Source organism: Callospermophilus lateralis, chromosome 8, assembly GCF_048772815.1.
Source record: "Callospermophilus lateralis isolate mCalLat2 chromosome 8, mCalLat2.hap1, whole genome shotgun sequence".
NCBI classification, from domain to species: domain Eukaryota; kingdom Metazoa; phylum Chordata; class Mammalia; order Rodentia; family Sciuridae; genus Callospermophilus; species Callospermophilus lateralis.
Window position 1 is genome coordinate 49,161,763 of NC_135312.1, and position 26,410 is coordinate 49,188,172.

Sequence of the window (26,410 nt, forward strand, 5' to 3'; positions counted from 1 at the left end):
GTTAGGAGATTGAAAAAATTCTATGTCACCCATGCCTCACCTACCCAGCCATCCTTAACCATATAGTATTGTGGCAATTTACTGGCTGTCAGTACACACAGTATTCCTTGTAGCACGCTGCATTTGCTACTGAAAAGCAATAGCTTAAGAGCATTCAACACTTTCAAAATGTCCTATGACTTCATCTTTCATGGCTGTGAAACTAGTTAAGCTGACGCTAGACTATATGGGGGTATCCAGAGCATAAATTACTTGCAGCAGAACATGAATAGAGTGCTCCCTCTACACATCTAGCCTCAATCATCATGACTACAGAATCAATTGTCATTGATTTACACGTAAAAGTGCAACATACTCTTCTACAAATTGGATAATTATGGTTGCTAAAATGGAAAAACAACGGAAAGGGCATTTTTAATTCTGTTATTCCCACCTTTTCAAAATATTTAATTTCATACTCCAGGATAATTCCATTGGGGCGATCCGGCTCTTGCCAAGACAAAGAAATGCTGTTTTTTGCAATTTTCCCCTTTTTCACATTGGTGACTGGAGAGGGGGCTGCAAAAAAATACAAATAAAGAATATCATGATTAATACAGCCTTGAAATATAACCTCTTCTGTGTATTATATGTATTAGCATTTTAGGATATCATAAAAATAACAAATGATTAAATTTTCTTTTAATCTGGCAACAATTTGACTTTCTCTATATAAGGTGTTAAAGCAGGTGTAGCACACACTTGTAATCCCTGAGGTTTGGAAAACTGAGGCAGGAGGACTGCAAGTTCAAAGCCAGCCTTAGCAATTTAGCAAGGCACTAAGCAACTTAGTGATACCCTGTCTCAAATTGAAAAATAAAAAGGGTTGGGGATATGACTCAGTAGTTAAGCGCCCCTGAGTTCAATCCCTGGTACCAAAAACCAAAATAAGATTATTAAGTGTTTTACAAATATAAACTAGCTAACCACCTTGTGAAGTGTCTCAGAATAAAAGTGTAGGAACATAGAATTTTAGGTCTTCATTATCTCAATACATTTCAGAAAGATGTATAAAATAATTTACTTTTCTATAGAAAAAAGACCTTATGTATATTCTGTTTCTAAAATTTATGGATTCTTTTTAATGTATGGACTCTGCATAATACAGATGCATGATTACCTGTATTACCACATTTTCACGTTAAAGCTCTTGAACATTTATTATTATAACATTGGGTCCTGTAGTTGTAAATAAATTCATATATTAAATCTACTCAAAGTTTTCCTTAAAATGTTACTAAATATGCCATATATCTTGAAATCAACAGCAAGGAGAATAAATGATTTCTTTGATTTCCACTTCCCCCTCCCCAAATTGCATTATATCACAGTCATTTGCAATGCTAATTATTATCTGCTTGGAGACTGAGATAACTACTTTTCTAATAAAAATAGAAAATGTGTATGGGATTTCACATACATTTAAGATATGAGAGTTTACAAAACATCTGGATCTATGAGTCAATGTCCATTTTTTCAATCTGTGGAGACTTGTATAGACTTTGGGTTTGATGTAGTAGAGAATTGACTAATATCTTTTCTGATGTAGGTTACCTTTATTTTTGCAGGGTTTACCTTTTATAAAAGACACAGGAAAAACTATCATAAACTATCATATATGTGTGTTTATATGCAGTCATCCCTCAGCATGCACAGAAAATTGGTTTCAGGACAGCTATCAACAACATGCACTGATGATCAAATCCTTATAAAAATGGCATATAGTATAGTTATTTGTCACACAACAATATTTTGGTCAATGATGATACACATATAAGACTGATTATTGGGTCCTTGTGTTGACTAGTGAAGCCATAGATATCTTAGTTTATGTTAAATACACTCTTTGATGTTCACACATTACAAAGTCACTAAATGATGAATTTCTCAGTTCTCATTAAGCAGTACAAGACATTTACATATAACATACATATATCTCATATACTTGTCTATATTTCTTATAACATGTAATAACATGTAAACAGTATATAAGTAGTAAATGTTCTATTGAAACATTCTATTGCTTAGGGAATAATGACAAAAATCATCTGTGCATGTTCAATGGAGATGCATTTTTTTTCAAAATATTTTCAAGTCATAAGTTGAAAATTATTGAATCCAAAGAAGTGGAATTTACTGATATGGTGGGTTGACTTCATGTGTTCATGTGTGGATAGAAAGACAGACAGTATTTTCTATAATGTAAAAGATGTAAGGCACAGTGAGTATTATATAATCAGAGGAACAGCCCCATCTAAGTAGTAAGGAACACATGGTGAGTTTAAATTACGTAAATACACATACACACACACACACACACACACACACACACACACACACTTCTGACTATTTTGCTTTTTATTAGCTTTGTCCAGACAAAATAACACACTGTGATTTGTCATATTCAATTTTTTTGGACATTTCCAGAAAACAATCTAGAGGTACCACTCTAGGAAACTAGAGGTACCACTTAGAACAATAGACTGCAAGAACAATGTTTAGAAGGAATGTATGTTAGGCCCAAAAAACAACACAGTTAACGTGGGATGGGGGAGAGGCTGATTATTTTAAAGCAAAAGAAAGATCATTTCACCCTCTACTTAAAACCCCCCAGTGATTCTGCATCAACTAAAGGGGAAACCCAGCTGTATAGCTGTCTGGTCCCAGCATCTTCTTGGCTTTGACCTCTTGCTGTTCTCCACCAGCTCTGCTCCATGCTCTGTGACTTGCTGTCCTGCCACACTCCTGCTGAGGGATATGTATACAGGGATTTCCAGCTTTTAGAAGTGCTCTCCCCCAGCTTCTCATGGCTCCCTTCTTCACCTCCACTGAGTTTCTCAGAGAGGTCATTCATGTCTACTCAACTTACTCTAGTAAGTGTCTCTCATCTCCCATCACCTCTACATTCCTTTTGCTCCTTTAGTCTTCTTTTTCTCCATAGCTGTCATACATCATCACCTGACATACTACATAATTTAAGTATATTTTTGTTTGTTTCAATCCTTCCAACTATAAAGTATTTGATAAGGGCAGAAATATCGATTATTTTGTCCATTCTTGAATCTCTAGCATCTAGAACAATGTCTAGGACAGAGAAGAAGCCAAAGTATATGTACAGAATGAAAAAATTTTGTCATTTTTGATCAATGACAACAAACTAAAAAATAAATTTTGAGTAAAATATATTTATTTCAATGAAAATACAAGTCTATATATAATATGTAATAGAGAAATATTTAAGTACAGTAATTAATGTTTTATATACCAATTTTTATTCTCTTAATTTCAGAGAATGGTGATATTTTGGTGCAGAGAATGCACATTCTCAGCTTTGTTTTCTTTTCTTAAAATGTCAGTTTCACAAAGTTTTTTTTTTTTAATACTATAGGACACAATGTGTGCATAAAAAAGCCCAAATAGTCCATATGTAGTATTGAAATGCAGTTTGTTTACTTCCATGGAAACAATAATTGACTGGCAGTTCTCACAGTAACAGTCTAGTATAAGTTTGAACTTAGTTCCTATTGATTCCCAGTGAGGACAGTCATGCCCTAGTTAGTACTGAGGATAAAGCATCCAAAAAAAAAAAAAAATATGGCAAAAGGTTAAGAATAAGCTTTGGACCCCTGGTCCATTGTAGCATTTGTAACAAAATAGTAAATTTACCAAAGTAGTAAGAGAGGACTAAGGAGAACAATGGATTTTTTAATGGATTTGTTCAGGAATGAATTATCTTATTTTCCTATTACCACTGAATATTTATTGCATTATATAGTAGTATAAATACAAAGCAAACCTAAGTCTTCAAAGTTCTTTGCTCACTTTACTAAAATACAAATATCATTTTAGATTAGCACATTTCCTAAAGATAGCAGTTTTCACCTAATGAATTGAAGGTATGGCCTATTTTCTATTCATAATAAAAAAAATAGAAATAGAAAATTATATTTATCATTATGATCCACAAAGGCAAGGGCTTATTTAGTTTAGTTCACTGTTATGTTTCCTGGGGTAGAAATCTGCTTAGCATATAGATATTTAATAAATAATCAAGGAATGGATAGATGAATGAATGAATGGCATATATATATATATACATAGTATTACTCAAAACTCAGTTTATTTCATCTATAGATGCACATATTTTAAAAATTGAATCAATGCTTTCATCAAACAATCAACCATTCCAAAATGAAGCTATCAAATAAATATCAACACAGACATAACTAGCCTAAGGTGAAATATTTTGATATTTACTTGCATCCATCAATGTTAAATAAATTATACAGCTTTCAAAAACTGTTTGATTTAACAAATGCCATTGTTTTTCAAATTCAGTTTTCTCAGAGGCTAAAAATGTCCTTTAAAATAATGGTTCAGAATGGGAGAATAACATCACTTCTGAGCTTAGAATAGTTCAGAATAATTTCCTCTGTGACAAAAGCATCTTTGCATTACATGGGTAAAGCTTATGAAAGTGGGGACACTGACAGCCCCTGGGGACATAATGATGATGCACAAATTGTGAGTGGCAGCAATCCTCTACCACTGCAAGGTATTTTATAGGTATCATGCACATTACAATAACTGTAACCAGATTTGTCAGCATCAAGGGGCATGTTCAATTTGTCTTATTTGCCTCCCTCACTGATACCTTTAGCTCATTCTCTGCCCACTCAACCTTTTATTAAGGAAGACTGGTATCAAATGAGAATGATGACTTAGAACATTTCTGCTTGTAAAATGTTGTAGAATGATGTCAAATCATAAAACTATTACTGTCCCTATGCAAGAAGATGGGAGAATTACTAAAGAAATGAAGTTGTGAAAATAACAAAATAGTTTTTACAACTCTGAGTTGCAGCTTTTCCATATGTGAAAATATTCATGCTGGAATAATACAGGAGATACTGAAGCTTTAGGAGAGTATCAGTCTCTGCTGTGGAATAATTTTGGTCCAATTTTTAAATAAACATTTAAATTTAGAATATTCGTAGAAAAATAGAGACGGTAAAGAATTACTATATATTTCACGCCTAATGCTCCCTATCAATAACATTTATATTCATCCTTTACATCTCTCACCATTACTAAACCAAAATTAATATATTAATAATAACTAAAGTCAATACATTATTCACATTTTCTTAGCTCTTACTAAACATCTTTTTTTTCTGTCCCAAGATCCTATCCAACATACCACATTAGTCCTCAGTTTTACTTAGGTTCCTCTTGACTCTGAGAATTTTTGAGATTTTCCTGGATTTGATGATCTTGATACTTTTGGGAAAGACTGATGAGGAATTTTGCACACCATCTCTGAAGTGAGATTAATTTAATATTTCCTTAATATTAGACTGGTGCTGTGAGTACTTGGGGGAAAGACTAAGGAGGCAAATTGCCATTCCCTTTGCTTTATAAAAAGATGACATACCATCATCATAACATCACTGGTGTGTTAACTTTAACCATATAACTGAAATAGCATTTATGAGATTTCTCCACTGTATTTATCTTTTTTCTAGCTATCTGTGTTATATTCTTTTCACGGAAGATACTACATATGATGAACACTTAAAAAGTGGGTATTTATGACACATTTCCTTGAGAATAGAATATATGCATAAATTATTGTGAATCCTTCTACATATAAAATTTGTCTATTCTTTGTCATTTTTACAATTTCATCTTGTATTTATGGTTATCAATATGGGCATGCTTGTGCTGCTTTATAATTTGATTCTGTATTTTGTTACTCCAGTTGTTAATACATTATCGAGTCTTTCCCTCATCATTGTGGGCATGTCTGTTTTCTACTTCCCTTTCTTTCTACTGACACTGAAAGGATAGATGCTCCAGGCTCACCTTATTTATAATTTATATATGCTTCAGTCCAAGAATTAGCCATTTCTCCTAGCAGTATTGGTATCTTGTCTAGAGAAACATATTGGAAGTTAAGATCTGGGTGATAGGTAGATTCTTTCCCACTGAGATGCCATTGCATCTAGGTTGACAGAGAAATATGAATATGTGGATGTCAACTTCTGGGTACCTATAAATATTTATATTTGACTCCAAAAATATCTCTGTTAATCTAAATATGAATATATACTGATTTGTTAACTATGACCAAATATTACATGGTTCATTCTAGTCTCATTACCTTACTTATCTGTAACCTTCCACTCCAACAGTGATACCCCCCATTTGCCTTCAGAAACTTAATTGTTCAATTCCAGTATGTATGTCTAGTTGTTTAGTTATAGTCAATCTATGACTCTTTGATTTATTTATAATAATATAATCCAGAAATGTCAGTTGAAAAAAATGATATATAAAATCCTGCCATCAAAATTACATAAAAAGAAATGTCCTCCCGATTTTTCAGATCAAGATATAGTGCTTCCAAATGCAAAATAGGTAATATTAGAGTCCAAATTGGCCTAAAAATCTTGGCATCTAGCCACTTCTGAATGTCAAGCTGCTTAACTTAATGTTGTTGCTTAACTTCTATGATGGTACTTTTTAACTTTTAAAATAGAACAATAATGCAAAGTTGACATCAGATTGTGTATGTATAATGTCAAATACAGAGTGGGAACAAAATGAATACTGTTTGTATAAATATCCATTGAAAAATATTAAATAAATGTTTATAAGATGAATAATGGATTCTCCATAATTTCTTAAATATTTCATTCTTAATTATTAAAATTATATATAGCCTCTTCTCTGAACTTGGAATTTTTCCAAGTGCTAGATGAGATTTTAAAAAGTATTTATATAGATAAGATTTTTCATTTTTCCACATCCAGATTTTATAACTTTATATGAGTAAATAGTTATGAATAAATCTCCTTAATTTATATAATGAACTAAACATGCTACACTTTTAAGAGTCAAAGGAACAGTAGTTCACTTAAAAAAGAATAATGTCTTCATCATATTTTAAACAAGAGTGAACATAGTAAACATATGAACTCTTGACTGTGTCAAATGGAAATAAGAACATATCATCCTTCAGTATCTGTAGCCAATGCTGTCTGTGTAGACCAAGATAAATTATAAGTAGAATTAAATATCAGTGACTAGCATTAAGAAAACAATGCAAATAAAAGTAAAAAATAATTTAAAAATTATGTCACTGTCCATGAATGTGATAAAATTTCATCAGATAGAACTTCTTTAACTTTTCTACAAAAGCCTCTGCTTGTGAGTAATTTATTAGTTCACTTAGACATCTTTCAAAATACATGTATTTCATATATGATTGCATAGGTTAAAGTTTGGCCAAGTGGACTGTCAATATCAGCCAGATGAAAGCCTCCATTTCTCTCTGCCACGCACAATTTATCACACTTGGGTGCTTTATGTTATCTAGGCAGCCCTGAGGCCAGTGCTTAAAAAAATGCACATAACTAAGCTTTCTTCCAGAAAATTCAGACTCAGTAGTTCAGAATGTGAGTTAGGATTGTGTATTTTTAATATTATGAAGGAATCAATCACTTTATCAGCAAAATTCAGGAAATATTAATGCTAAACCATAATAAAGTTAACCCTTCTTTAAAGGAAATTACATAGATTTACAACCTGACCCTAGAAGCTGGATCAGTATTGAGGTTTTGTCAACTGCTTGTGTCTTAAACCTTTGGTACATTGTTTCTGTCTATTCTCAATATCTTTGTTACTGTATTTTCCTTTCTCCTGTTGGGAATAACTTCTACATATATTTGCTATTTTCCTGACTTTTTGGCATCTTTTTTTGAAAAATTATTGTTTGTTCATTCAGACATAATCTGGTTTATTCTGATGAGACTATTATCTCCATAAAATTAGAAAACTCTCAGGTCTTTAACACTATTGCCTTATTCCTCAGAAGACTTTATGACAGCATCCTAAAACATACACCTGCTTGCACTCTCCCTGAAACCATCTGATTCTTCTCCAGATTGAACAACTTCTGTCAAACTTTTCATGCGTTTAGTGGATTTTTTCCTAAGGACAGCAAGTATGTTATTCACACAATAATTTCTATTATGTGACAGTCCATGAAAAAGGGAAAACTAGGCTGTGTATGCTCTATCCTCTGTCTAAATTTCCAACCTCATTCTCTCTACTGCTATTTGTTCCCTTTTAGACACATGATATATTTTTTGTTCCTGAACACACTAAATTTGTCCTGCCTTAGGATATTTTACACTTGCATTACTACTTGTTTGTCAATTGCTCTTCATTTTATTAAAGAGTTTGAGAATTAAGTTGTATTTTCAGAATAGTCTTTCTGTCCAAACTACCATTTGATAATTCTTCATTTGTCTTTATAATAGTACTACCTGAAATTAGATGTTTATTTCATCATTTGTCTCCTGTCCATATTTTCTACAAGATTATAACCTCTGTGACAGGAACCACTTTCTCTGCATATTCACTAACATGCCTTGAAAATGCATAGAGCGGACTAGCATCTCATTTTTTCTTAAATGCATAAATTATTTCTCTGGTATTTAAAGTTAATAAAGAATATATTTCACTTGATCCTATTTTATCAACTCAAGTCAATTATCAAATGAATCATTTTAACTTTCTTATCTTACTTATTTGTAAACTCCCACCCCAAGAGAGGTTCCCATCATCTGCCATCTAGTTATGTGAAAGTTCAGATTCAGTGCATACGTCATCAAAGTGACACATGTCCTTCTTGTTTTGGGCACAGCAAAGCATGGGTGTAAATATAGGTATTTAAGGTATATGTTGAATACATAAATGATATAAATAAGAGTATGACAGTGGATATTAAAACAAAAAATAAGTGTTATTTAAATATTTCAAAGAAATTAAGAAATTTTAGGGTCAAAGAATAAATAAGGAACTGAAAATTAAGCTTAATTTTAGTTAATACTCTACTACTCCTATTTTATTAAATCAAAGCTAATAAAAATTGCTGAAAATATATAAATGTGTTTATGTACACATGGAAAAATTTATATTTATATATTATTGAATTACATATACATATGTCAATTACATAATAATGAAAACTTGAGTGTATTTTGAAATTCAAATATATTCTCTAGGACAAGAATGTACTTTTGAAATGAAAACAGAGAAAGCATGGGTTTTAGTTCTATTATTTCTGATGATCCTCATCACAATGTTTCCATTCTTTCACTTCTTCACAAAGAAAAGTGGAGAAGGAGATGGCAAAAATTGGCAGGTAAGCTCTGGATAATCTATTAAACTGAGGTATAGCTTTAGAAATTCCAGAGATGTTGAATTACAGGAAAAGCAAGACACAAATATAATCCATTTATCTTCAGGTTTTTAAAGTTGAAATAGTACTGACATTAGCTTCATCTTTGTCTCCTCTATTTTCCTAAGTGTATCTAATTACTTTCTCATACAACAAATTAAATGCCTTTTGAGAATGAGCACACACACACACACACACACACACACACACACACAGATTCTCCTCAGTTTACAATGGCTTACATATTGATTAAACCCTCATAAATTGAAAATAAGACACAAACACAAACAATATACCTCACTCACTGAACTTTCAGCTTAGTAACACAGTACACTATAAAGCATCACCTGTTTCCCTCATGATCATGTGGCTGACTAGGAGCAGCAGCTTGCAGCCATTGCCCAGCTTCCTGAGAAAGCACAGCCCATGAACACAGCAAAATTCAGAAGTAGAACTCTAGCATCTACTGAATGCGTGCTGCCTTTGCACCATCATCGTCAAAAAATCAAAAGTCAAATGGTCATAAATTGGAGCACTAAGAATTAATCTACAAACATACACTCACATGCACTCATACACACAGATGTGTGCACCATTTATAGCTGACTTAATGAAGCCACATATAATGATTACTTTGTCACATTTATTTTACACTCTGTCATTTGAAGGTAAAAAAGTAGATTTCTTAGAGTAAATGAGAAATGCAATTGCTGAATTATCAACATATCTAAAATTGTTAGCATGGAAAAATGTGTATTTGCACAGCTGCATTTATATGTGATATATGTGAAATATTTATACTTCCAATTGCACATATTATCAATCATATATACTTATTATATACTTAATATATCATCCTTACTATATTGTCATTTAATATTAGTGGCTTAAAGAAAGCTACAGCACATTCTCAACACACCTGATACCCATGGTCTCTATAAAGAAACAGAGCATTTTAAAGGTTTCTTCTTCAAACAAAAATTTAATCTGCTCATTCAGACAAAAACCTACAATCATTCCATCTTAAAAGCCTGCAATCAAATGTTTTGATATATGATCTCAGTGATATTTCAAAACAACCATTTCACAAAAACCTGGCTTCAAAACTGTCAATAGTTCCAGAGAGATGATATCCTTTTTAATAAAAAGAACCTAAGAGCTGAATCATCCCAATAGGTGTCATTTGTTTTTCTCAAAGACTTAAAAATCATGAAATATGGAAAATTAAATATTTTCAGGAAAAAATAAAAGTACCTTGATTTAAAAAAATTATTTTTGATGTGATCATACTTAAAACATATGCCTCAAATATGATTTTGAAGTCACATTCACAATTATGTTAATTAAAAGACCAAACAATAAAAATCTAGAACAATATCACTGGTATTTGTAGTCAACTTTCTCTAAAACAATCCTGAAAATTACAAAAGTAGATACCAAATGTAACACCATATAAAATGATGACCTGGGGTTGAAGTTGTGGCTCAGTGGTAGAGCACTTGCCGAACATGTGTGAGGTACTGCGTTCGATTCTCAGCACCACTTATAAATAAATGAATAAAATAAAGGACCATCAACAACTAAAAAAAAAAATATTTAAAAAACAAAAGATGACCTGCCTCTTTCTGGGAAGTAAACATTAATTCTGCATTAAAAAAATTGTCATATCGTTTGTTCTACATTTATTACATGTTATTATACTGCAACAGAATTTCTAATACACAGAGTGGCCTTGGTGCCAACATTTGTTTAATCTTAATAACCACAATGCCCATTTTATGAGAAACAGAATTTAAATAATGTTTGCAGTAATTTTTTAAAATAAAATGAGGCTATATCTAGCAAATAATGTGCACAGTTGGAAAATTTTAATCAACAGAGTATTATTCAGTTACAAGGGAACATAGTTACATATATAATATTTGATGTTGTTTTCTTAGTATTAAACCTCTATTAAGGGATATGGCAATTCATTTTATAGGTGCATAAGTACTAATTAAGTCAAAAAACAAACTCCCATAGCCCATGTTCTTTTTTAATAGGGAAAAATTAATCTCCATTATAAATCCATACTATATAATGTCTTGTTAACCATAGAATAGGCCAATAACAGTAATAAAGCCTTAAAGTGCAAATTCTAATTCAATTCTTAATTACATCAAGATTTTCACAATTTAAACCAGTCTAATCTAGCATTTTAAAAAACAAAACAAACACATCATAAGCCTAGACAACCTATTTTATTTCCCTTCCAACTTCCCATTATTTTAATCTTGTATGAGTAAATAAGCAAGAAGAATTGTTTAATTCACCATAATTCATGATGATAAATTACCATTTATCTATTGATTACTTAAAGAACCAGAGTAGATTTCTATTATCTATTAAAATTCAAGACCATATCATCTTCTTTTCCTAAATATATTCCTTAGAAGCCATCTGCCAAGGCTTCTTTAAAATCTGAAGTTGTGCCAGAAGACACAAAAAAATTAAACTTTATGACTACAGAACAACCTGGAGACCTGCTCCTCTCAGAAACACCCCATTCACAGATCTGTAAATAGTGTCACTCTTGCAGATAGGTGTAATCTCAGCCACTTGAGTTGCTGAGCCAGGAGGATTGCAAGCTCAAGGCCAGCCTTGAGACCTTGTCTCAAGAAGAGGACTAGGCATATATCTCAATGTAGTTCAACAGTCAAGATCCCCTTGGGTCAATCCTTAGTAATATTAATAATAGTAGTAGTAATAATAAATTAATTAATGCAATTCTTAGCAGCAACATGACAGCCTTGAGCTAGAAAAAATACAAAATTAATGATTACAGCTAGTCAACATTTTAAAGTCTAGAAGAAAGTCAAATCACGACATTCTGTTCCAAATTAGTAATGTTTTCAGACATCTAATTCCTTAGTTCTTACCATAGACTGCTTTCAGTAAATCATACCACACATTTTCTAAGCTGTGGCACTCTCAGCTAGTGCTTAAATTGCATATTAGGCCATTTTCTAGTTAGAGGGATCGTAGAGAAATTTTCAAAGGCAACCAAATATAGCATTGTGTATTTGTCATCAAAAGTTCAAACAGCGTATGGTCTATAATTTTCTTGCACTGGAACAGTGATTTGTGTTCATATTTTCCAAAAAATGTAAATTAAAAAAATATACATGTATAATCCTGGATATAAAATGTTCAAGATGATGCATTTTGTAAAATGTCAGTGTTTAGTTAGAATAAACACAGTCCAAATTTTACTTAGAGAATTGTTTAGCAAATATTTTCTGAAAAAATGAACAAATACATGCCTGGATAAACAGATGGTTAAAGGGTCTACCGTAATGATCTTTCATGAGAGAATACTACATTTAAATTAACATAATATATCAGACACTTTATAGTCTAATCACTTCATACACTTTAACTCGTTCATTCTTTCCTATATCCATAGGAAATAGGAACTGTTATCTTCACCTTTGGAACAGAGAAATGTTAAGTATGTCTCCAAATTCAGCCAACCATGAATTGACCCAACTAAGCAGTCTTGCTTGACAGTTTGATTCTTAAGTCTTAGTTCATAGGATAATAAAATAATTGCGTATTTAGAGATTTTATGCTTAATATGTAATTACACATCAGATTGTGACAGATTAATCATATTATCTAATTTGTCTTTTAAATATTTTAATATACTAATTTTCTTAATATTTTAGAAAGCTAATTGCCCAAAACAGAATAGAAGCAACAGTCTGTGATAAAAGTTAGGCATCTCTTCATTGTCTTGTATAATGTATACATCATTTGACATGGGTTTGGGTCTAATTTGAGTTGTACCACCTATAGCAATGGTTCACAACTATTTTATTTATCATAGCACACCTACATGATAGCATTTAAATGTATGAGAGATTTTTATATATTCTTTACTGATGAAACTTGAAAATTTCCTTCTGGAAATGCCCAAAGATAAATCTTAATCCTCACAACCATTAACAGTACACACATTAAGACTGCTCTCCATGTGCTGTAACATAGATAAGGTGGACTACAGATTTTTAGTAATTCCCTGCATGCTAAGTGCAAATTCAGTCTTCTGTACTACTCAGAAGTGCAAATCACTTGAAGGCAAATATTATCATACAGATAGCTATAAACATCCTCTAAGTTATATATATTTTAAAATATATGTCTCAAAAACCTTAATACTTTGTGGTTAATAACAGAGAAACTTGTAAGTAGGAACAGGACATGCATGTGCAGCAGCCCCGAAACGATCTGGAGGGCTCATATTTAAATCTCTTTCCTGTGTGTCCTCGGATATGCCTTTTCCAAAACTCATATCTTATTTTGTAGATTTTTAAGAGAATCCCAGAAGGAAAAAGAGTTATCAGTGACTCTCCCTCCTTCCCTTTTTTCTTTCCTATTCTACTGAAAAAATGAATATGGCCCAGACCAGTGAGTTAAACTGCTACCATCAACAGCCCTGCATGTCCTAACCAGTGACCATGAAACCAAAAATGTTAAAAATAAATTGTTCAGGAATAGTATTAGATACCACAAATACAGAAAGTTATACCATTCTTCTGAGAAACTATCTACCTGCCTCCCCAACTACACAACACTTGAATATAGTAAATGGTCTTATTTATCTTTCTATTCTCTGTCTGTAGAAACCAAACCAGCATATGGTGTGTGCCCAATTGAAAAAAAAAGTGATCCAATCAATCAAGAAGCCAATGAAACAGGAAAGTGGTACAAGATATTCTTGACAAGTGGTGAAAATGTAATATTATCATTAAAAACATAATAAAATCTTGGCTTTTAATATCTTTGGATAAAACAGACAAATGTCCTTTTACTTACAGATGGGCTTTTATTTCAACTTTTAAAAATCAAACATGAATACACTTGAGAAAAAGACTTCATGACATTATACATTTTATTCTGTCTTAAGTTGACTGTTTAACTACACATGTAATGACTAAAAATGATAGAGAATAAGAAATTTTGTGAATACAAGAAGAAATTTGGTCAAATAAAAATTGCATAATATTTGATAAACATATATTTTTTAGGGGCTTGTAATTGACCTAGGCTGTTGCATATGCTATATAAGCACTCTATCACTATACTATAACACCTGGGTCAAGCAATAAGTATAATAATGTTAATGAAATTTTCAAAGTCACGGTAATATATAATTAACTACATGTCTTTGTAAACATGTTTGTAAGTGTAAAAAATTTTTAAAAATATTTGGGGCTGGGGATGTGGCTCAAGCGGAGGCGCACTCGCCTGGCATGCGTGCAGCCTGGGTTTGATCCTCAGCACCACATACAAAAACAAAGATGTTGTGCCCGCCAAAACTAAAAAAAAAAAAAAAAAAAAAAAAAAAAAAAAAATTAAAAAATTCTCTCTCTCTCTCTTTCTCTCTCTCTCTCTGTGTGTGTGTGTGTGTGTGTGTGTGTGTGTGTGTCTCTCTCTCTTTAAAAAAATTATCAAAGATATAAAGCTGAAACAAGATATAAAGCTCAAACAACTTTTGATTCAGTAAAATCATTTGAAATTACTGGAAATACAGTTTATTAATATCTCTTTAAAGACAATGTCTATACCAAAAAACCTGAGACAAAAGTCAAAATATTTCTGAAAGCTTAACCAAGAATCACCTAAGTATCTCAAGACTGCTGTGTTATCTTTTTATTTCAGCTAGTCTCTATATAATTTTTCCTTTTTAATTTGCAATTAGTACCTCAAATATTACTTCCAACTACTGCTGTTATATTCTCTTTTTGATAAAAAAGGTAAGTAGACTTGCCACATAAATTCATAAATTACATATAGCAGGAAAGCTGGCTCTCCATGCACATAAGCAAACTTATTTAACACCTCTGTTTTAAGTACTAATAACTCATAAATAGTGTAATAGGAGTTTAAAGTCCACCTATGTTTGATTCTAAAACACTTCACCTGTTACTTCTATAAATGATGTAATGAAGTATTGAGTAAATTAATTCAGAGAGATACAATTTTTATCTATTAATTCAAAGCATGGTATGCAGATTATTAAATATCAAAACAGTAATAAAACAAAGAATAAATAAGATTATTTAGTATCTAAAATAATAGGTAAAATTGAGGATTCAGATTTTCTTTCAATTTATTAAAACACTATATATTTTTTATTTTAAACCTAGTCCTCCATATATTTTGATAACCTTAAAAGGACTTAAATAATAAAAAACATGTTCATTACTCAATAAAATAGAATCTAAAGATAATCTAAGTGAAATTTTAGGAAAGGCTCAATATTAAAGTATACATAAATATACAACAAAATATTTTAAGAACCAGTATAATTAGTCATCTCTTATTTGGTGAAAGTCCTAAAAATCCTACTGATATTTTTTATTCCCCTTGTAATATATGATGATAAACTTTTGTGGGTCAGGATATAAACATGTAACTCTTGATTTAATTCATCTGGACATTCAGATACATTTCAACAGAGCATTTATACAATATCATAATTTATTAGTTTATTACTAATACTTAGACAAATTATTATAAACTTCATGGATTAAAACAACATGATTTTATTGTTCTAGAATTTAAAGTCTATAGTCACAGTGTTAGCAAGGCTTTGTTGCTTCACACAGGAGGCTTTAGGATGAAATCCACACGTCTTTTCCAGTTTCTAGATACTTCTGGCATTCTGTGCTTCCAACCCTTTGCTCAAACCTCTCTTTCTGCAGTCACATCTCCTTTTCATCCAGTTCTAACTCAACTGCCTTCCTTTCATGAGAATCCTAATGATTACATCAGTCTCACAATAGTGAAGAGTCTCAATTTCAATATCCTTAACTAAACCACATCAACAAAGTCCTTTTTGCCATGAAAGGTAAATATTCAGAGAGATTGGGATTAGGGATTAGGATGTAAACTTTTTTTTTGGAATGTGTGTGGGGGGGGCGGATTTTCAGCATACCACATTATACATGTTCTAATTTTCACCTTCTCTATTGTGTTTAACTTCTATCAAGACTTTATAAACTTTGCTTCTCCCATGATACTATGCTGACATTATATTTATGATAACATCTGTACAATAAAATTGCTGCCTGCATCTATCAAATTATATTTATGTATGCATATCTAAACACATTATGTAGGGCTATCAACCCTAGTTTTCATGTTAATATCATATTTGTATGCATTCATACAGTTTTCCCCCCTTGAAACATTCTTTCCCTATTTTCCTGTGAGCAATTGGACATTGATCTAATCTTCTCTGAAATATCACTACATATTTTTATGCATTCCTTTCCTTTGATCTATCTCTGAATCCTTCTCCATTCATCACTTGTGTTCTACAGAAATTAATGCAACTTTCCATCAACTGTTTTGTAATTCCAACGAAGGAAGCAGAAAAGTCCCCGTTTAATCAAGATTACTGTCTTATAATGTTGCAACTCATCTAATAAATTATTATGTCAAAACCAAAATGCTGACTACTTTTATAAGACTATAATGTCCCCAACCAAAGCCATGCTCTATTCAGAAAGACTACATTGGCTGCTCTGAAACAAGAAAAACACAGCCAATCACGTTGTTTTATTAAGGTATAGTGATTAAAATAAAGTTCACAAAGGAAACAACATAAAATACAAGTTCCTATATTTTTCCCTATTTCTTTTCCTATAAGCAAATTATGGTATATGTAGATATAAAAATTTATAATTAACTATCAATACTACGTATAATAACCTCATAAAAGATGAGCAAATTACCTATATTATCCAAATCCTATCACTTGCTCATAACCATATATATACTCAGGGAAAGTTCATGAATGTTTTATTACCACACATTAAATCCCAACTTACTGTCACTGAGAAATTTAAATTTTTATAATGGATGTCTGGAATCAGTGCATGATTTGTATACACTGATACAGATTTCTTGGTGCAGAGTAGAAACCATTTGTTGATCAAGCATACATATTGGCTAAGGAAAATATTTGCAGCATTTAAATGAAGAAGTGTGCTTGAGGCACAATAAATAGTAGTAATAGCATTTATATGGTCTCTTCATCTTCAAAGGACTTTTTAAGTGTTGAAAGATAGTAAGAAATCAAAATATTATAGATCTTGATATTGATGATGTACATGGCTGCAAGGAAAGAGCTGGGGTATCTAATTAGATTGACAAATTCTAGAAATATCCTCAAAGAAATTAAGGTTTATAAACAAAACTTTTCCAATGTGCTAGTGTTTTTCTACTTCCCATTCAGTGTTCTTAAAATGTCTTTTTGCCAACTGAGAAGTCCAAATCTTAAATTAAGAACAGTTTGTATTCTATTTCTGCCACTATCAAATTAGGGTGTTAGAGCAGACTATCTCCACTATAGTCTCTGAAACTTAAAAACATTTTGTAAGCATGGAAATGAGGCACTGGAAAGAAAAAAAAAAAAAAAAGAAAATCCATCCTGAATAGATGGATGCAATTGCCTGACAGGTGGTGGAACTGTGTATTGATTATAGGTCCAATTAAATACCTGCATTAATGAAAATTACATATTCTATAAAATTTTAAACACACGCTTTCTACTCTTAGGTTTAAACATTTATTGTAATGGTAGAATTGAATTAAAAACTTCCTCAGGGATAGAAGATACTAGAGTATTCTCAATTAAAAATGATAGCAACCCTTAATAATGAGACAAGTGTATACACAATCAAGTTCTTTTAGGTAAAATAGACAAAACTGCTAATGAGAGAATTGCTTAATTTGACCAACATTTGTACCAAGCAGGCTAGTTAAGGCAGACTCATCTTTAAGACAGAGTTGTCCTGATTAAATAAACTTTAAACAATCAGGAGTCACTGTGTAAATAATTGTAACTGAATGAATTATATTTTTTAGACATGTGAAGAAATATTTGAATGCTTTCTGAGCTACAATTCTCAAATTCCACTAATGCTCCAAAAAAGCAGGCAAAAAAATTAATTTCTAGAGATATACAATTTCTTGGGATATTTAAATCGGTTCAATCTGTATTCCTTCCCTTACACTATAAAACTTCTGTTTGCTTTGAGAACCCAGTGATTTTATCTCCTTATGATTAAATCATCCCCAAATAAGTAGACAGAAATATTGGTGGACCAATCTAAAAATATTAATAAATCTAAGATAATTTGTAGTGTACATGTATTTAATTGACTATTTTTTTTACATTTCTGAATAATCAAAACATTGATTAAACTATTCTTAGATTTAGCAGTAGTGAACGCAATTTTGGAATGCCTGTATTTTAAAATAGTAAGTTATCATATGAATATAAGAATTATCACAACCATTATTAACTGACTGTTTTGACATGAGATTATTTATCCATAACTAACTCACTGGGACATTGAAAGCTTAATAATTCTCTTATCAGAGACAAAAATGCTAATGGTTGTTTTTTCCCATAATTTAGTACTTATTTCTTTTCTTTTTATCGCCTCCTGGATAAATAGTACCAGGGTTTTGGTCTGTTTACTTCTATTACAATGATATGGTAGGAGAGAAAAGGATTGTCTTTTTGCAGAGTTCACTGCCAGAAATTTATGAATGATGTGCTAATTTTTATAAATGTGCCTAAAGATAGTGAAAGAAAACTTTATTAAATACGTAAACAAAATAAAAATATAAAATAAAAATTTCTTATTGGGACAACAGAGTGCTACCATTGCTTTATTTTATTTTCACTTTTCCATTTTATGCATGTATTACAGAGTCATTTTTCTCAAACTTATTCTAGAACCTCAGCTTACAGTATGCTTGAAAAGAGAGCTAACGGAGTCATCACATTGAGTTTACAAGTTTTCACAAACACCTCTGTCCACCTGCCAATGAGTACCCATTTCTTCTTGTACAGCATGACCATCCTTCTTACCAGGGCTGGGAAGTCTTTTCAATCAAGCCTATGGTGTCATCACCAAGCATCAAGGTTAGGCATGTGTTTCTTAAGTTCATTAAGTAAGATACACCAAATTCAGAACAATTCATAAATAGTAATATAATACTTTTCATTGGATATTAAGATACAGTCGGACATATCTAATTAAAAACACCACGTTGGAGTATAATTTTTTAAAAAAATTGTAATCTTTAGGGAGTAGACAAAATTTCTGATAAAGAAGCAAAATTACCAATCCCACTTACTATAGACATTCATAGAGTTTCTAAAATATATTTTCAGTTATGAAATTGTATTGCCTACTAGATTTCAGAGTGAATCTGGAATTCTAATTAAGTTCTGCCAAAATATAGTAAGATAAAAAATTCTGCAAATGCCTTAGTATAGTCATTTGTGAAATTGAGATTATAGTGTTTAACCTAACTCACAATGTCACTGGGATTTGATGTAAATTAAATGTAATGTTAAAATTTTAAAGCCAAAAAAAAATAAAAGCAGACATCATGAATTTACTAATTTCGAATGTAAGCATTATTTCCTTTTTCTTCATGTGGTATCATATCAAATCTCACAGGCATAATACAGTATCTTTTCAAAAATGTATCAGAATTCAAATTTTCCAGTTTCAGAACTAAAAACAGAACTTGTTTACATAACATCATAGTAGGATCATTTTTTAAATTTAATTACTTATAGAGAGTCTACCAACTGTCAGGTACTATTTTGATTCCTGAGAAAATACTCATGAAGCAGGGTCCATGCTTTCTTTAAGTTTGTATTCAAGGTGGTTAATCTGTAAACCACTTTTTTTAGTGATCAAGAAGCTACTAACAATGATCATACCTATACTGGAAAATTTTCCATTGTGGACTTAGAATTATTATGAAAGTTTCATATATATCTTTTCAATCTGTTCTTCCGTGTGAATCCCCTGTATCAATTATTTAATTAATCAATCCTGTTTGCTTCTTGAAATTATACATATAAATATGGATATTAATGTAGCTGTATATGTTAATATAAATATATAGATGCATACAGGTGTACATGTATACATGCACATACATATATGATATATTTTCTTGTGTTTCATCTTGTTTGAAATGCCCTTCCACATTTGTCTTTCAAAGTATGAGCTGAAAGTTTGAAAATGCAAAAAACATAGCAAACAAGAGCAAGGAGCTGAGGACAGACAAGAAAGAATTTAAGTAAGGAAATATGTGGGCTGAAACTTCAAATAGAAATTTTCCACTGGAAAAAGGGGGCAGGGACAGGGGGATAAGTATAAAGAACAAGAGTGTTTTTTAAGTTATACTCTTCAATGTTTGGGTTACAAAGGTATTATGTGGTGAAGAAACAGGAAAAGAGACTTGATAAAAAATTGAAAACCAGATTAATTGTCATATCACTGATTTTATAATTAGGATAGCTAGTATTATTGTTGTTATTAATATTTGATTTTTTATTCTTTATTTTTTATGTAACTACTGTGTTTCCAAATCAGAGATAAACTCTTAAAGACTGACTACTCCTTCTATAACTTTATGCCCCTAAATCCTAATGCAAGCAGTAAGCAGTGGTATATGGGGATTACTTGATAAACATTGTGATTTCTATTGATTGATTGATAGCAGTACTGGGATTGAACCCAGGAATCTACCACAGAGATACATTCCCATTGCTTTTTATTTTATTTTGAGATAGGGTCTAGCTAAATTGCAAAGGCTTTGCTTGAACTTTCAAATATCCTTTTTCAGCATTGAGTAACTGGGATTAAAGCCAGTGCTACTGTGCCCAACTAATGTTTGTGATTCCTATTGCTGACACTGCTATCGCTGGTGCTAATGAGGGTAAAATAAAATTGTTTAATGATAATAAGGAATTCTATACAAATAAAAAAAAATTAGATCACAACGGCCTGGTGAATATAGGATATTGTAAGGACTTGTTTGATAAGATATGAATAAAATAAAAATGAGGGAAAAAATCACAAGAAAATGCTCAAAGACTCAGATGGGCAAAATACCAAGAAATAAGAGACTCAAGGATATACAAAGACTGTCCTTTTTGAATTAAAGGACTTTTAGTAGCAAGTACTCTGATAATACATCTAAATGGTTATGATAGAATCAAGTTCTAAGGGCTCTGTAAATCATAGATTCAATTGTACTGAAGGCAAAAAGAAAAACACAAACACAAAGGAACCCATAGCATGAAAATGGCGTAGTAAGAAGACATCTCTAACAGTGTGCTTGTAGCATGTCTAGCATAGGACAGAATTGGTAGACCAAACAGTAAATGATATGCAATTATGGAACTGAATTTTTAAAAGAAAAAAGCAAAGCAAAAGAGGCCCTATCAAGTTGTTCTGCCATTAAAAACAACAACAACAACAACAACAACAACAACAAAAAACCCTGTATACTTTGTTCAAGAAAGTTGAGCAATAACTATTCAAACTAAAACCCTACAAGTATCCCACGTATCCCTCATTTATATTATGAAACATGAACATTTGATCAGTTGAAAAACTCAAGAACATCATGCTCCCTCTACTAACACTGAATTGATTATAAGTTAAATTGATCAACAGTGCCCAGGGATTCATTTCTAATAAGTTCTTTTTTTTTTTCCCCCAATCTTTCCTTCCCTCTTAGGGGCCACTTTAGATCAGAGTTGTGTAATCAATCTTACTCAAAAATTTCAGTGGCCTCTAAATAGTAAATTATCACCATCACATATGAAGTTCAAGCCCCTAAGTATAGCACTCACAAATCTTGGCTTTTTGTTGGCCTGTCTTCTTGTCTCAAACCCTTTCATCATACTACCAATGGCATTCCATGCCAGTCATCAAGACTGGCCTACTCAAAACTGCCAGGACAACATCTAAAAAGTCTGAAGAGCAACAGTAGAGACAAATTCCTCAGGAATATCAGGAAGCCAGGGAAATGAAAATTAACTTTATGAAGTTAGCAACTAACTAATTAATCTTATTTGGAAGAGAAAAAAAATAAAATCAAAAATTTGAGTTCAAAAGAAAAAAGAACATAGTAAGAAAGTAAAGGTAAATTCTTACCAGAGATTATAATCTGCAATAATAAAAAAGGAGTGAGATTTAACAACTCCAGTTGAGGAGGAGGAAAATAAAAGAAGACTGAGGTGGTTTATGTTTAAAAATAGGTATAATAACTTTAACTCATATTCAGATTATATAACTCTGTACACTAAACTAAAATATACTAAATGCTTACATATGTCAATTTACATAAAACTTAAAATAATCCTATAAAAAAGATGTCATCACCTTCATATTACAGATGGAAATATTGAGACAGAGAGAGACTACAACTAGTGTCAGGGAACTAGGGAATCTGGATTCAGAGTCATGTGCTGCAACACTGATATTACTATACTATATCATAGGAGTTATGTCCTAGGAAAATTAGAAATGTTATAATACATTTTTATATGAAAAAACTACAAACCATTTTGTAAGGAAATTCAGATATTTTGCACTGTAGTATTGCTTAGATTATTTTATAACTTGGTTGATTATGCATGTTCTATTTCTAATTTCTTAGATAAAGGGTACATGATCTTCATTCAACTGAGACACCCCTAGCTCCCTACACCATGGAATACCAAACACCAAAATTATCATTCTTTAAATCTCTTAGTATTTCAAAAGATCATTTCTTTCAAGTGCTAGTTGAAAATTCCTTCCTAAATCTGAGTGAAATTACAAAATGGTGACATTAAAAACATTTGAGTTAATAAGAAAATACGAGTCAATTGTTAATTTTAATTTGTTTTCTTATCAGCTTAAACTATTGATTCATGATGACTTTCAAAAACTACTCTGACTTCTTTTAATAATTCTTTATAAAATATGCTTTTATATTTAGACTATTTTCTCTCACATTTCCATTCACCAAAAGAAAACTCAAAAGGTTAGGATTAATTACATTTAATTGATTCAGGTAAAATAAATGCTCTTGAAGTTTTTAAAGCACATACAATATGCCACTTAAATCAGGGGACGTTCTGATACTCTCTGGTGAATTGTAATAGTAAATATTTATTTATATGAGTATGTAAAGCAAAATAGAATTCTCTGCCTCCTAATAATTCTCCTCCTAATAATTCTTTGAGAAATTATTTGAAAGCAAATTGCAAATTTAAAAATAATTCAATCTGAATTTAATAAAAATTGATATAGTCATTTTCAAACAAAATAAACATACTCTCTGGATCTTATTAATTAATTAAAAAGTTTATTCACAAATATATGAATAATACACCAAGAAAGGAAAATTGCAATGAAAGAGATGATAGAGCAGAATGAGAGCTCTGGGTAAATATTGAGCTTTAGAATTATGTCTACACAGTTTTTGTAAAAATTATATACAAAGACTAAAATGATGAGAAAGTATAAATGTTAGCTTTATACAATCTGTTGTAATTTTAATAGTTCTTCACAAAGAAAACAGAACACAAGAAGTAATTCTATATTCTTGTTAGAAGAGATAAAAAGCAATTTTTCCAGTGGTTTAAATTTTTGAACAATACGCTTCAATTAAGCAAGCTCTTTCTGTCATAGTTTAATATGTATCTTTGAAATTATTTTTTGAGGCACATTCATGCTAAGCCCTATCCACTGTTAGGTCTGCTGTTTTGCCTCTTAAAGACATTGGGTCAGGCATATGAAGAGCCAGGTGGTCTTTGGTGGTCTTTGATCAAAGTTTACTGCCTTGAGGAGGCTCTCTGAGGTATAGGAGTAAGAAAAGGGTTGAAGCAATAGGAAAAGGGAATGCTTGGTCTCAGAAACCATTTTTTGTAGCTCATCATCCTGTGGGTGAGTTTGGGTGTGATAGAAGGATGATAAGAGAAATCATGTGGTCTGCCTTGAAGTGACACACATATCAAGCATGGCAGAAATAGGGAGTGTTATTTATCTCTGTAGTTCTCTGCCTAGTCCTGTATTAACTGTTGAAATGTCATCTTGCTTTGAGAAACTCATTGTTCATACTTATTTTTCCAGAAATAAACTCTCAGAAATAAATTATAATTTCTAAAAAAATTATAAATGATAGGAACAAAGCTCACAATTTTAATATGGGTCAATACTTGTCAATATACTGGCATATTGATTTTATGATAACATAAAATTACCATATTATTTCTATCAAAGGACATTTTAACACCCTAAATTAAAAATTAATGGTATAGAGTAAATGATTCAAGAAAATGAAATTGACTCATAAATATATAAAAGTACTCAATATAGTAAAAAATAAAGAATTATCTCCCCCATTGAAAAAAATTAAAAATGACATAAAAATTCATACTTTATTAAGGGTTTAAGGAAACCAATATTCCCATATTCATTTGTAAGACTGAAAGCCTATTGAAAAGTTTACTGTATATAATGTATTAGAGACAGGGTCTTAGGGAGGTTATATAAGTTAGATGAGGTCATAAGGGTGGCATCACCATGATGGGATTAGTGTCCTTATTAAAAAAAAAAGAAAAGAGATTCCTTTTTCTCTCTCCATATGCATGCACCAAGGATAGGTGAAGATATTCCTTCACCAAGAATCTAGTCAATTAGCATCTTCATTTTGGACTTGTCAATCAACAAAACTGTGAGAAAATAAATTTCTGTCATTTATGCTGACAGTCTAGAGTATTTTGTTGTGGCAGCCTGAGGTGACTAAACTACTATCTGACTACAAAAATGTACTCATTACCTTTGTGCTTTACTGATTCCATAAATCTTTATGCACCTGTGTGTGTGTTTGTGTGTGTTGTGTGTTCATAGAAATTGGACATATGAATATTTAAGTATTCATATACAATAAACTGTTTTAACATAATCTGCATAAATGTTACTATATATATATATAGTGTTATTTTATTATATGTAATAAATGTATTTGTTATATATTTGTTTTAAGATAGCAACAAGAAATGTAGGCAGTTTGTGTTGCCTGAACTGGTATAGAAAAGTCATCATGAATTGCCATGCCCTGTGAGGTGAGAACTGAATGCAGAGAAGGGTAAGTGACTTGCTGGTACTCACACAGTCACTGCCTAAGACTCAGAATGACAACTGCAAGTCTCAGATCTCTACTAAGTTCACCAGATCATGATCATTTACACAGTGAACTTCACAAGTTAGAAACCTTTTAAAGTCCCTCTTTGAACAAACTATATTCTCCAACAGTTCTTTTGAAAGAACAATGCTAGAAATCTCAAACATGTCAGAGACTTGTCTTTTAGAAGAGCAAATCTGAAATGTAAGGTTTAGTGGATGAGAAGGTCTGGCTGTAATATCCTGGGGTTTGCCCTAGTTATTTACCACTTGTCTAGGCTGAGATATTGTACTTCAGAAATGTGTCCGCTTTTCATTACTTTTAAAAAGTGTATCCACATAGAAATAATCTTTGGGATCTGAACTACATAAACATGTCCAAGTTGCTCTAAAATACAGACAAATTTTATCTACACAAAATCTATAATTGTATTAGATAGGGTTCAATTAGAAAACCAGTAATCATACTAGATATTTCAACCAAAGGTAGTTAATATAGGGAGTGATTTACATGGTGGTATAAATACTGAGTTACATACAAACGACATACCCACTAGCAATAATTAAACAGGCAACTACCATTCATAGGTTTAAAAAAAAAAAGAGAAAGACTTGTTTGATATTGGAATAAAGAAGACTGCCTGAAGCCAGTACTTCAAGAGTCTGGAGGAAGGCTCCTAAAGACATGCAATGAGGCTGGTTCTGGGAATGACTAAAAAAAAAGGAAGCCCAGAACTGCCTGATACTGGGTAGAAAAAGATAAGTACTCCAGCAAAATTGCCCATAACAGAAGCAAATAGGAAGAATGATTTTCCTTCTTCCCTTCATCTGTCCTCCAGTCTCTTTATTGTAGCCTGTTGGCCTCTGACAGGAAGCTATAGAGCAAAACAGAAATATGTTTGCTGGATCTAGCGTTGGCACAACAAGGCAAACTATATTAGGGTGAATTTCCACTTGCAAGGTTATATATTATGATAACCTATTTACTTTGAAAAGAAATTTATATTTCCAACCTTTTTGGTAAGTGTGTGGGGAGGAGAAAAATACCCATGTACAGCTGCAGGGTTTC

General features: G+C 31.6%; 1 protein-coding gene across 11 annotated transcripts in view; it reads right to left on the bottom strand.

The window, feature by feature from the left end:
• Nucleotides 1–26,410, bottom strand: part of Epha5 (EPH receptor A5) — a 334,483-nt gene that overhangs the window by 85,306 nt on the left and 222,767 nt on the right. For all 11 annotated transcript variants that reach the window (XM_076865180.2, XM_076865181.2, XM_076865179.2 and 8 more), the window contains one exon: nucleotides 434–558. In XM_076865180.2, the coding sequence (XP_076721295.2) occupies nucleotides 434–558 (125 nt within the window). The remainder of the gene's footprint in view (nucleotides 1–433; nucleotides 559–26,410) is intronic.